This window comes from Arachis ipaensis, chromosome B04 (assembly GCF_000816755.2).
Source record: "Arachis ipaensis cultivar K30076 chromosome B04, Araip1.1, whole genome shotgun sequence".
NCBI classification, from domain to species: domain Eukaryota; kingdom Viridiplantae; phylum Streptophyta; class Magnoliopsida; order Fabales; family Fabaceae; genus Arachis; species Arachis ipaensis.
In genome coordinates, this window is record NC_029788.2 from 1,509,796 (window position 1) to 1,523,078 (window position 13,283).

At 34.9% G+C, this 13,283-nt stretch overlaps 2 protein-coding genes and 1 long non-coding RNA gene across 3 annotated transcripts in view; 2 read left to right on the forward strand and 1 right to left on the reverse strand.

Annotated features, from left to right (window-relative positions):
- LOC110270835 overlaps window positions 1-12,348 on the reverse strand; it is a 15,214-nt gene extending 2,866 nt beyond the window's left edge. The window contains exons 1-2 of the long non-coding RNA XR_002360464.1: window positions 11,874-12,348; window positions 6,570-6,577 (exon numbers count right to left, since the gene is read on the reverse strand). This is a non-coding gene — a long non-coding RNA (uncharacterized LOC110270835). The remainder of the gene's footprint in view (window positions 1-6,569; window positions 6,578-11,873) is intronic.
- On the forward strand, window positions 4,081-6,031 carry LOC107638308 (protein GPR107). The gene has a single exon (XM_016341521.2). The coding sequence runs from the start codon at window positions 4,287-4,289 to the stop codon at window positions 5,610-5,612; it is 1,326 nt and encodes a 441-aa protein (XP_016197007.1). The 5' UTR covers window positions 4,081-4,286; the 3' UTR covers window positions 5,613-6,031.
- Window positions 9,301-13,074, forward strand: LOC107638309 (choline-phosphate cytidylyltransferase 1). Its single transcript, XM_016341522.2, has 8 exons — window positions 9,301-9,539; window positions 9,631-9,744; window positions 9,874-9,969; window positions 10,117-10,159; window positions 11,055-11,210; window positions 11,317-11,385; window positions 12,355-12,465; window positions 12,550-13,074. The coding sequence occupies exons 1-8, from the start codon at window positions 9,424-9,426 to the stop codon at window positions 12,760-12,762; spliced, it is 918 nt and encodes a 305-aa protein (XP_016197008.1). The 5' UTR covers window positions 9,301-9,423; the 3' UTR covers window positions 12,763-13,074.

A 13,283-nucleotide genomic window follows, 5' to 3' on the forward strand; every position in this document is an offset into this window, starting at 1 on the left:
TTAAAAATAGTTGAATAATTTAAGAATAATTTACTTAGATGTAATTAAGAATAATTTACTCTTATTTTATTTGATTTCGTAATTCTTTAAAAAAAATATATCGTTTTTGTCTCTAACGCTTTTATTATATTTAAGTCCCTAACATTTTAAAAATTGTCTCAATGTTATCCTATCTTCACCTCTATTAATATATTACTAACAACATGATAACATTAAGATAATTTTAAAATATTAAATACTTAAATAAAAAAATAAATGTTAAAAATAACATTAGAAACAAATTTTTTTAAAATATACATAATATTCTCTTATTTTGTTAAGTTTTTAATTTTTTAAAGTGTTTTTATTGTTTTAATTTAAAAATATATTTTCGACTTGGTTTAATTTTTATTTCATTATCATGGCACATCAATCTCTTTTTACGAAAAAAAATAAATAGATTCCTAATTTTTTTAATTTAAAGACACATAAGTTTTTAATTAATTTAAAATACAAAATTATTCCTAACCTTTTAAAATATAAGACATTTAAGTTATTTCATTCGAAATATCTAAAGACAAATCGATTCTTCAGAGGGACTTAGATGTTTCGCATTTTAAAAAGTAATGGACGTTTTTATATTTTTAATTAGTCAATAACTTATTTATTTTCGAGATAAAAAATCAGGGATGTATTTATCATTTACTCTTAATTATTTATTTGAGTAAAGTAACAATTAGATCTTCGAAGATGTTGACTTTGGACTAATTAGACATTGAAAAAAAAAAGTACTAATTATATCCTCTAAGATAGTAAACGGTGGATATGTATGTCCTTCTATCAATGAATAGTCCTAAATAAAATAGAATTATCCATATATTTTATTATTTACAATGGTGCATGTCTCGTTCCTGTCACATGAATAGGAAAACGATGTAGTTTTGAATAGTGAAACATTTATTATCTTTTGAGTTTTTATATATCATTTATCAACTGTTCTTTATTTATCACAAATCCTATTAAAATAAGTGAAGTTTCACTCCAAATATTGTTATTTACATGATTATCTTTTTATAGATAGACACGTCAAAGTAATTAACGGTACATATAAGGATTACCGTTAAATTTTAGTTGATAAATTGATAGAAGAACATCATGTATCTACTGTTTATTATCTTAAAAGATCAAATTAATACTTTTTTTAAGAATTAATTAGTGCGAGTCAAAATATTCAAGAAGCTAATTGTCACTTTATTTTATTTATTTTGTTTGAGGTTTGATACGAATTGTTCCGGACATGTCCCTTGCCCCTTGGGTCCAATTCCGATGGTTGACCGGCCTGATCCAATATGATCACCTAATTCATGAAATGTAAAAGTGTATGACAAAAAAGATTGAATCATATCGACCAAAAAAAAAGATTGAATCATACTTGATTTATTTTTGTTTGAAACGAAAACTTAAAGAACATTTTAAGACTTTCGTCTTGTATTCAGTGGATGTTAACTTTTGGAAGATAGTTAATTTGAGCGTACGTATCCTTATGCATACGCATACGCATGACTATGGGTACGTAATTTATTTAAGTAAATATGTGGGTTACGATTTTAGGATTTTTTTAGGTCTAATTCAATTTATTTATGAAGTATTTGATGCAATTTTTAAGGAGGATCAAGAAAAGTAAAGAGAATAGTTTTACAATCATGTTTTAAGATAGAATTCTAGAGAGAAATTCTCTTTTTTCTCTAGAATTTAGGATAGTTTTAGGCTAAATTCTCTTAGATGTAGATTTTAATTCTTATTATTAAATAATTCTTTTTACATTTTCTTGTTTTATTGTTTCAATTTGCCTAGTTTTTCTTGTTAATTTTTTTATTTTGTTTATTTTAGTTTATAAATAATTGTTGAATTTCACTTCTATTTAATGCAAGTTTATGTTTTCATATCTTTTGATGTTTGCTTTAGTTACTATTATTGTTATCTTGTTTTGATAGTTTTAGATTTTATTATTCTTGTGAATTGTTATGTTTTATTTTTATACATCCTAAGTATTTGATGAAATGCTCTTTTTAGTTTTAGAGTTGATTTTTGTATTCTTGACTTGGGTCGGTAACCTGTGCGACCTTGAGTTACTAATATCCAATTTGATTAATAATTTGGAGATTTTAATTAGTCTTGTTTCTATTAATGCTAATCTTTTGCTAATTCAATTAGTAAGTTGATTAGGACTTATATATTAGGATTAAATTAAGCCCATTTAACTTTTTTTCGATGTTGGAGATGACGAAGTGGGATTACTCTTTGTAATTATCATGTTGTTGTTAGTAATAAGGATAATGATCCTTAACCATCAACCCTTGCCAAGATCTTTCTTAGTTAAATTCCTTAATTGTCTTAATTTCTTGTTATTTATATTTTCGTTTAGTTTAATCAAAATCCTCGATATCTCATAGCCAATAATTGAGCACTCGATTGCAATTCTTAAGGAGAACGACCATGAATTCTACTCTCGGTTATTTTGATTTGTATTGTGACAACCTTTTAAACTTTGATTAGGATCATTTGTTGGTTTGGAACTATACTACTGACGAAGCAATTCTTTTTGAGAAATTCTAAACCGATGTTTGACCCGCATCAGGTAGCAAATCCTCTCATTCTCGTCGGCAGTACCAGCTCATACTACTCCACCTCCCAACACGACCCTTTGATCCTGGATCCTTTGGAGGTCCCTCTTGCCCAACTGAGAGGGCGTACCCGACACATCGGACGTTACCCAATGGTAACGACTCGGCATACCCCTTGCCGGGAAGATAGGGCCCAGGTTCCCCTGAACTTCCATCTACCGCACCATACCTATATTTAAATAGGTGTACCATTGTCAGCCCACTACCCAGAAACATAAATAGAAAAAATTTCCTACATATGTCAAAAGCTACAAATCAAGCAACTATCAGATCATATATTCCTAAAGACTATACTAACACAATGACATCCACCTATCTCCCTACCACCTCTACGAAGCAAGTAAACAATGAAAATGCAAAAGCAAAATAAAACAAACAGTGCAGTGAAAAAATACCAACCTAATTCTCAAAGAGCGAGCGATAAAAAAGGAATTACAACGCACAGGAAGATGCAACAATATGAACCCACTAAGTGTGAAGCAAACCCAAACGAAGTACAGTGTCATGAAGATAAATACCCCCTCCCCCCAATTTCAAAAAGAAATCACAAAGGGGCGGAGGGAAAAAAGGAAAACAAAGAGTAAACTTCTCTCCTCTCACTAAGCATAATTATGACGCATTAGAAATCGCAACGGACGAAAATCCTTTTGAAGAAGCGCAGCGGCCAAACGGCTTGAACGCACATGGATCCCCGATCTTGGCCAAAATCACGAGACTTCATCTTCTCCCTTTCGATAACACGAGAAAACGAGCTCATCCAGCGACAAGACTAAGTAAGCATACCATCTCACTGCGGTGGCAATTGTTTTGGACCTAACAAGCGGGTCTCCAAAACGGTCGAGCGCTCGACCCGGCCTCCCGGGCCCAGGGCCCTTCCACGGCCTAGAATATTGGCCAGGGGACCACAAACTTCTAACTAACATTCAAATCCAAATACTCCTTATCTTAGCATATAAAGGGAATCAGGGACTCCCTCAAGTACGTTACACATTCCTAATTCTCATTTATACTTCTTAGATCCATTATGACTTGAGCGTCGGAATGTCTTTACAGGTACTATCCCGTCGCTCTAGAAATTCGATCCCGTCACCACCTTCGTCAGCGAGTCCTTAGTCCCCCTCACCAAAATTAGTGTCGGCCACCAGTATAAAATACATGTTGGAATATAAATATACATTAAAAATAATCAAACCATATATATATACACAAATACATTAGTGATTGATTTTAATGATTGATTTTGATATACGAATAATATTTTTGTTAAACATAAACTATATAATTCGGGACAAATTGTCAAACTATTTTTTTTTTAATTTAAAACTAATATGTCAAAATACGAACATTGCTGGGATTAATTTGGGATATTAATTCATTTTAATAAAATATTTATCATTAGTGCAAAAAATAAATTGTGCTTCGTGTATTCTGGTATGCTGACAATTTCAAGTCGACTTGTTTGGTCTCTCCGTCTGTGTCCTATCGTGGGTACGGTAGCACACCAGTTCTTTCCCACATTACCAAAAAGTCACAAACAAAGCGTGTCGCAGATCTGATAAAGCTCCGAACCCAAACCCCCCAGCCTCCAACCACAACAACAACCTTCAGGCTTCATCGACGACGATGGGGTCTTATTCTTCTTCGCCTCTGTGGGCCCGTACCCTCGCCGTCTTCGTCCTCCTTCTCTTCTCAACCCCCTCCCTGGCCGAGATCCGCTCTTCGGAGATCCGAAACGACGAGCGCGCAATCATCCCCTTCGACCAGTTCGGCTTCACCCACACGGGCCGCCTCGAGCTCTCCGTCTCCAAGATCTCTCTCTCCAACTCCAACCTCGACCTCTCCATCGTTGGCTTCTTTCTATGCACCCTCGACTCCTGGCTCCACGTGTTCCAGCAGCTCGAGGACGGTGAGATCCGCTGCGCCCTCCAGTCCGATCTCGTCAAGACCGTTTACACCTTCAACTCCCTCAATGGCAAAGATTCTTTCACCACCGTCTACAACGAGACCGACTCCGACCAGTACAACCTCGTCTTCGCCAACTGTCACCCGCAGCAGCTCAAGGTCTCCATGAACGTCCGATCCGCCATGTACAACCTCGATGGCAAGACCGGCATCCGCGACTATCTCTCCGCCGGCCGCACCGTTCTCCCTAGGGTTTACTTTCTCTTCTCTCTTGTTTATTTCTCCATCGCTGTTGTATGGATCGTCGTCCTCTACCGGAAGCGATTAACCGCCTTCCGCATCCATTACTTCATGCTGGCGGTAGTGATCTTGAAAGGTCTGAACCTCCTTTGCGAGGCTGAGGATAAGTCGTACATCAAGCGCACTGGGAGCGCTCACGGCTGGGATGTGCTGTTTTACATCTTTAGCTTCTTGAAGGGGATTTCACTCTTCACTCTTATTGTCTTGATTGGCACTGGTTGGTCCTTCATCAAGCCTTATCTTCAGGACAAGGAGAAGAAGGTCTTGATGATTGTTATTCCCCTTCAGGTTATTGCCAATATTGCTCAGGTTGTTGTTGATGAGAGCGGGCCTTATGGACATGACTGGATCACATGGAAGCAGGTGTTCTTGCTGGTCGATGTTGTTTGCTGCTGCGCTGTTCTCTTCCCTATTGTGTGGTCTATCAAGAACCTCCGCGAGGCGGCCCGGACCGACGGCAAGGCTGCCGTCAATTTGATGAAATTGACCTTGTTCAGACATTACTATGTGGTTGTAATCTGTTACATTTACTTCACCAGGGTTGTGGTTTACGCGCTCGAGACCATCACCTCCTATCGGTATTCTTGGACCAGCGTCGTCGCCGCCGAGCTGGCCACACTTGGTTTCTATTTGTTTACTGGATACAAGTTCAAGCCGGAGGCTCACAATCCGTATTTCGTTATTGATGATGAAGAGGAGGAAGCGGCCGCGGAGGCACTCAAGCTTGAGGATGAATTTGAGTTGTAATTCCCTGAAAAGAAAGGAAATAGAACAGAGAAGAAACAAATAATGTTTTCCCGGGGTTAGGTGGTTGAAAGAAGTTGGTATGACTTTTGGAGGAAGTTCAGGTTTCACCTCAACCAGAAGTAGGAATATGTTACATTTTGTGAGGTATAGTCTTTATTGATAATCCTGTGTTTATATATATATATATATATATTTTTTGTTCTGGACTTGTGCTTAGCACTTTGAATTGGTGCCATGTAATTCCGTGAATCATATTTTACGTTTGAGTCTTCATATCCATACCTGTTGCTGCAAATACATTTTGTTTCTCAGTTGTAAACATGGGGTAGTATTTCTGTTTGTCATTCAGCTTTGTAGTTGTGAACATGTGATAGTTAAAATTTGTTAACTTGGTTATAGAATTCGGTCAATCATTAGCACTGAGTCTGGATTTCTGAATTAGTTGAAAACATTTATATCTGCCACTATTACAAGTTCTCAAACTACTAGCACCAGAATTCTAAATTTGGATAGTTAGATTTAGATTCGGAAAGGTCATCCTAGTAATTGTGCTGATCTGTTAATACAATTGTGTTAATCTAACTGTTACAATCTGTTAAACGATGCACACAAATTTGCCTTCAAGAAGAAAATGAAACAAATTTTACATGGCCTAGTGGTAATTGGATTTGTGGGACAAGCTTCAAGGACAGATGTGTTTTCTGAAATTAGGTGTAACCAATAATAATGATGTACAATCGTTTCTTGCTTCCTGTAATGTTTAAGTGATGTGTTCTGCAAGATTAGGCTCGTCCTGTTTATGATCCCGATTATTCTTATCACTGCCATAGTGCCATTGCAGTTCCCTTTTTGGTTGAGAAAATTGGTTCGTTGAAAGCAAATTTGTCTTGATAGAACGTATCAGTAAGACTGGCACAATTTTATTAAAGGATAAGCAGTTTCAACCACCGTTGCAACACTAGTTACTCACATCGCAAACCATTCAGCTTCTGCAAGTAATATGGCTCATATTGCCATTCATGATTCTCCCTTTGAGATTGAATATTATTCGTATTCTTTTATACTCTCAAATAGAATGACATGCAAGAGCATACAAAAGAAGACTAGGAATGTATGAAGAAGTAGGAAGATGAATATCTTCTAAAATGAGAAAACTAATAAAGTAGTAAGGTTAGAAATTAATTATTTTTAAATTAATATAGTGGAACATGCATTTTATGAAAATTACAAATTGAATAGTGATTAACTTTTTTATTTAATTATTTTATCAGCTTACTCACTTTAGAGAAACTAAATTCAGGAAACTAGGCGGGACAAGAGCCTCTTAATCGAAAGCCATTGGCCTGGCTTAAATCTTTTTCATGTTTAGCATGATTACTAACTCCGACGTTTAGTTTATTCCTGTGGTGAATCTTATTATATGTCATGTTTTTGTTCATTATCCGACTCAAAATGAATAAAGCCAATCAATGGATATTATTCAGACCAATACTCTACTCGATCTCATGGAAGTCGAACACGGCAACACTATCCTAGTCCTACTTGCACAAATCAGTAATTAATTCCAACTCATCCAAAAAAAAATCTCAATAACTCCCCTAACAAAAAGGAGTAACAAATCCACAAAAAAAAATCTCAATAACTCCCCTAACAAAAAGGAGTAACAAATCCACCGTCGAAGGTGAAACTATTTTATAAAGTGGTTATTGACTCTACATCTACACTTATAAATATCCTGATATCGTTAAGTATGATTTGAATTTCAATTTACTAAAAACCTACTTAAAACCCTTATTAACATAAATATTGGAGTCTCTTGTAAGTACCACATTCCACCTTTTTATGAAGAATTTGGATGGCTTTATCCCTGCATGAGAAGATGTCAGACCTTACACCCAAAGACATCTAAACCTCACGATTAGGCCTAAACCTCACGTTGGAACAGTTTTTATTTTATTGTTTCCCAGTTTTTATTTTATTGTTTCCCATGTAACGCCTTGTGCAATATGATTGAGTTTGAATGGCGTGGTTGAACTTGGGTGTGTGATTCCTGAGCATGTTTAGTTTTTTTTTTATTAATTCTTTGAATAAAGTTAATATTTTTTTTGTTATAATTGAAATTTTTATACTTTAATCAATATTTTTTGGAGTTGTTTTAAATTTTGGTATGTGAATGAAATTGTAAAAGATTTTAAGCAATAACAAAGGAGAAGAACAACTAAAAAAGTTCCTGATAGAATCAAAAAAGATGGCATGCAAAAGGAAGCAACCTCCAAGAAAATTAAGAAAGGAAACAACCTCCTAAGGAAGTGCAACTCATTCAAAAAAAATTTGTAAATGCTGTCATCTGACTTCTTTATATTCCAGCAAGCATAACTTGAGTTATAGAAGTCCAAATGAAGCAATTTTAGCAACGTTAGAAAGCTAACATCTATAACTTCAAAACGATATGTATATGTCTATAGTGGATGTTCAGTTTGGACCACGAATGACTCTCACCTTTAAGAGTTAATATCTTTTATTAATATTAACTATTTTTTTGAATTAATATTTTATTTTTATATTATTAAAATTTAAAAATTTAAAATTTAGTTTTTAATATTTAAAGTTGATCAAATATAAAAAAAAGTAATAAATTTCAATGGTAATGCAGTTAGAATGAGGTAAATATCAAATCGGTACTCGAAAGATTTTAGCGCTGACAAAATGGTATCTGACTTTTGTTATTGACAAAATAGTTCTCGAACAATTTTAAAATTTGACAAAATTACCCCTAACATAAAAAGATGATGTCACAGTGAACGAAAAATGCTAACGTGACCGTCTGAAGAGAGCTCCGGCGACGTTAAAACCACCACCAATCCCTCCTCCTCCTCCTTCTTCTTCCCACCACCAACCCATTCTTCTTCTTATTCTCCGGCGTCTTCTTCTTCTTCTCCGGCATTGGCGGGGGAGGCAGGACGCCTGCGACGGCGACGCAAGAGAGTACGACCCACTGTGCCGTAATAGAGGAGGGCGACACGTTTTCTTATGGCCACTGCTTCACTTTTGAATCTCTGTTCTCCTCTCGCATCAATTGCCGCGCGCCACCTCCACCACCACCAACTATATCTCCAAACCCTCTTCTTTCCCTCTCTTCCACAACAAAACCCGCCCTAAATCCACTGCCACCGCCACAACATGTGCCGCTAGCTCCCACAACCACAACTCTCCAATCCCCAAGCCACAACAGCACCAACACTTGTCTCTCTTCTCCTTTTCCGATGACGACGAAAAACCACGTGAAGAGTGCGGCGTTGCTAGAATCTACGGTAACCCCGAAACCTCCCGCCTCTACTACCTCGCACCCCGCACTCTCCAGCATCGCGGTTAAGAAGGTGCCGGCTCGACCAGCTCTCGCGTGCATCCTCCCTCGCCGGCACCGAAGAAGAAGAAGAATGGGTTGGTGGTGGGAAGGAGGAGGGGTTGGTGGTGCTTTTTAACATCGCCGGAGCTCTCTGTCACCGTCGGAGCTCTCTTCCGACAGGCACATTAGTATTTTCCGTTCATTGTGACGTCATCTTTTCATGTTAGGGGTGATTTTGTCAAATTTTAAAATTTTTTGGGAACTATTTTGTCAATAACTAAAGTCAAGTACCATTCTAGGTTAGGCAGTTTGGAAAGAGAACTTTTAATACAAATAAAAAACAAAATAGGACACGAGAGTTACGCAGAGTCGCATATTTAGCATGTGATAGCTAAGGAAAAAAAAATACAAAAAGGAGAAAGAGAGAAATTAAAGGGGCAAACGAGTGAATGAAGGAGATCAAGTATGGCGTCTGCTACAGCTCCTCCTCCTGTGGATCGTCCTGTTCGTGTCTACGCAGATGGAATTTATGATCTCTTCCACTTCGGCCATGCCCGTTCTCTCGAGCAAGCTAAGAAATCGTTAAGTTTCTCATATAATATAATGTTCCTTCTTATATCCTTTGCAACCTAATCTTTCGTTACCTCATTATATTTCATTTTGGAGTTTCAGATTTCCGAACACGTACCTTCTAGTTGGATGCTGTAGCGATGCAGTGACACACAAGTACAAAGGAAAAACCGTTATGACCGAGGATGAACGTTATGAATCTCTTCGTCACTGCAAGTGCGACTTTTAATGTTCATAGAAAAATGATATTCGGACACTAAAATCAGCCACTAAAATCAGTTATTAATGTATTTTTATATAAATATATGTATGATTTAATTTATTTTTAAGGTGTATTTTAAGCAGATGGGTGGATGAAGTCATTCCAGATGCACCTTGGGTTATCAATCAAGAGTTTCTTGACAAGCACAGAATTGACTATGTCGCTCATGACTCTCTTCCGTAAGATTCTTATTAGAAATTAAATTCCATTCTTCAAATTGTGGTTTTGTACTTTTTTGGATTTGTGGTGTAAAATTGCTTTGCATCTTTGATTACATGTGCCTATAATGAATGTATAATATACATTCTTGTATATGTTCTATACAGATATGCAGATACAAGTGGTGCAGGAAATGATGTTTATGAATTTGTATGTATAAGGACATTTCCCTTCAATATTTAAGTTTTTTCGTGTTTTACAAAATAAGTAAGAATAATGCTACATGATCAGCAAATTTATTTGCACTCGTATTTATAAAAATTTTGCACACAAAAGATGAGTTGAAACCATTTTAGCCCATGAAATTTTCGATCCGCTTCAATTTCGACCCCTAAATTTATAGTTATCCAATTAACACCCCCAAATATTGGATCGTGTCCCATGTTTGTCCCTGTAGCTATCTCCGTTAACAGAGATATGATGTAGCACGTTAAATTGACAGAGTGTATATCTACGTGGCATCCAATTTACCAGAATAAATGTGTGACGAGTGAATGATGTGGCAAAAGTTGAACGAACTCAATTTATCCATCAAAGTCTCGAACGTATTGGAAAAAGAGGGCTGCAAATTGAGTTCATTCAACTTTTGCCTGATTCACTCATCATACATCTATTCTGGCAAGTTGGGTGCCACGTGAATACACACTCTATCAACTTAACGTGCCATATTAGATCTCCGTTAACGGAGATAACTACAGGGGCAAAGGTGGGGCACGATCCAATATTTGGGGGTGTTAATTGAATAACTATAAATTTTGGGGGTCGAAATTAAAGCAGCCGGTCGAAAATTTCAGGGACCAAAATAGGTTTTAACTCCACAAAAGATATATAATTTGTACTTATATTTATTAGAATTTACACACATAAATCAATATAGTTTGCACTCACATCTTTCAAAATTTATACATATAAATTGATAAAATTTATTTGTTAAAGACAATTTAGTGTTTATACAATTATACTAGTTAAAGGCAAACAATACTAAAAATTGTTGATCCTAAGAGTTTCTGAGTAAGTAAAAGTTATCAAATGATCTGTTATGTAGGTTAAGGCTGTTGGAAAATTTAAGGAAACGAAACGGACTGAAGGGATATCTACTTCAGATGTGATAATGAGGATAGTAAAAGATTATAACCAATATGTATTACGAAACTTGGATCGTGGCTACTCAAGGAAAGATCTTGGTGTAAGCTATGTTAAGGTAGGATTAAGTGATGATTGATTCATTTATTTTTATTAACATCAATTTGTCTACCTTTTTTGAAGGAGCTAATTTCTTATTGCTATGGTCGTATTGATATAAACAGGAAAAGCGATTGAGAGTGAATAGGAGGTTGAAAACCTTACAAGAGAAAGTAAAAGAACAACAAGAAAAGGTTAGTGAAATTCATTAGCTTATCTAACTTGTGCTATCTATAATGTTAGTATTAGATCTTACATAATGTGCACAGCCATAAAAATTACAATTTTTTGGATATGTATGTGAAAGAAAATGGCCTTAGGGAATAATAACAAGAATGCTATGTTGAAGGTGATTGTGGAGGTATAATTTTTCTTAGTATATAAGAATTTTAGGATTGTTGGACAAAACTATTGTAAGAGATATAATAAAACAGAATGAGCCTAAGTCATTGTTCTGGAAAGAAGTAATATTATTACTTTTGCAATTCACTATTTCGCACATTATATATAGTTACTTCAAATGAGCAAAGGTATTTCCATTGATGGGTTCTGTCCCAATTATGTCATAAAACTAACTATGAATGTTTACAAAAGTATTTTAGATTAAACAATTTTAGTGCTTAATCTCAATTATATGTTAATCTAAACAGATATGCAACTTCAATATGTAAAAGAGTAGAACCTTTGTATAGTGTATTTGATGAATGCAAGATTTAAGAGAAGAGCAATGTTAATTTGGATTCTTCTTCTTAGAAGTAAAATGCCAAAGCAAAAGGTTTTAACAAAAAGAGAAAAAGACAAATAGGTCTCTAATTTTTTAATTCAAAGACACATAAGTCATTGACTAATTGAAAATACAAAAACGTCTCTGACTTTTTAAAATACGAGACATTTAAGTTCCTCCGTCTAAAATATATAAGGACAAATCGGTCCCCCGGAGGAACTTAGATGTCTCGCGTTTTAAAAAGTAAAAAACATTGTTATATTTTTAATTAGTCGATAACTTATTTGTCTTCAGGAATCTATTTGTCGTTTACTCTAACATAAATTAAGAAGTTTTTTGTTGCCAATGGATTCATATTTATTTTTATAGCACACATTTTTAAATTTCTTGTAAGATATTGGAAGTATAATGGACATAAAAATTTTCGTTGTTCATCCAGATTCAAATTGTTGCAAAGAATGCTGGTATGCATCCTAATGAATGGGTGGAAAATGCTGATCGTTTGGTTGCTGGATTTTTAGAAATGTTTGAAGAAGGTTTTCATAAGATGGTAAGCTAATTTGTTAACAACATATATAACTAGTATAATTTTTTTTCCTTTTTTATTCTTTGATATTTCTTGTTAATATATCAGGGGACAGTGATCATAGATCAAATTCAAGAAAGGTTAAGAGGTCCACAATCAACTGCATTTCATTTAGAAAGTGGAGAGGGTGATAAAGATGATGATAAGGAAGAGTATTATGATGACGATGAAGATGATAGTGATGAAGAATATTTTGAAGAGTATTTTGGTGATGAAGATCTCAATCCCCATATTATTGAAAAGGATGAGAAGAAAACATAGTCACACATTAACAAATAAAGTTGTTTGTGGTTCTTGGCAGTATTTATGTGCATATCAAACTGCTTTTATTTTTTGTTTATAAAATTCTATAGTTTCTCTTGAATCATGGTAGGGTCATAGAAGTGGCCTGGCTACCCATTTCACAAGTTTGGTCAAACTTTTGAGCACGTACATGGTAATATACATGAAAATAGTGTATATGGTTGACTATAGAACTTAAACATCTTGTTTAATTTTTCATGTTTAGCTTCATGTAAAAGATTATGAGATGGGGTAAATATTCACGTCGTCCCCTGGCCTTTTTTCCCCTTATTTTCAATCTTCAAACCATTATTCTCTTTTTACTATCACATCCAAATCCATAAAAATGTCAAGGGCAAATACTCACATAAAAAGTGAACACACACACATATATATGATAAATTTTATGGTATAGTGTTTAAATTATTTAATTTATTTTAAAATAAAAATAAAATATTTAAAATTTATTAAATATTATTAATTTTTTTAAATAAGTTAGA

Bases quoted from the DNA above. Each gene is read 5' to 3' on its own strand.
- LOC107638308 (XM_016341521.2), top strand. From the start codon at position 4,287: ATGGGGTCTTATTCTTCTTCGCCTCTGTGGGCCCGTACCCTCGCCGTC.
- LOC107638309 (XM_016341522.2), top strand. From the start codon at position 9,424: ATGGCGTCTGCTACAGCTCCTCCTCCTGTGGATCGTCCTGTTCGTGTC. The intron at 9,745-9,873 runs GTGCGACTTTTA...TATTTTAAGCAG, and splicing joins GAATCTCTTCGTCACTGCAA to ATGGGTGGATGAAGTCATTC. The intron at 9,970-10,116 runs GTAAGATTCTTA...TGTTCTATACAG, and splicing joins GTCGCTCATGACTCTCTTCC to ATATGCAGATACAAGTGGTG.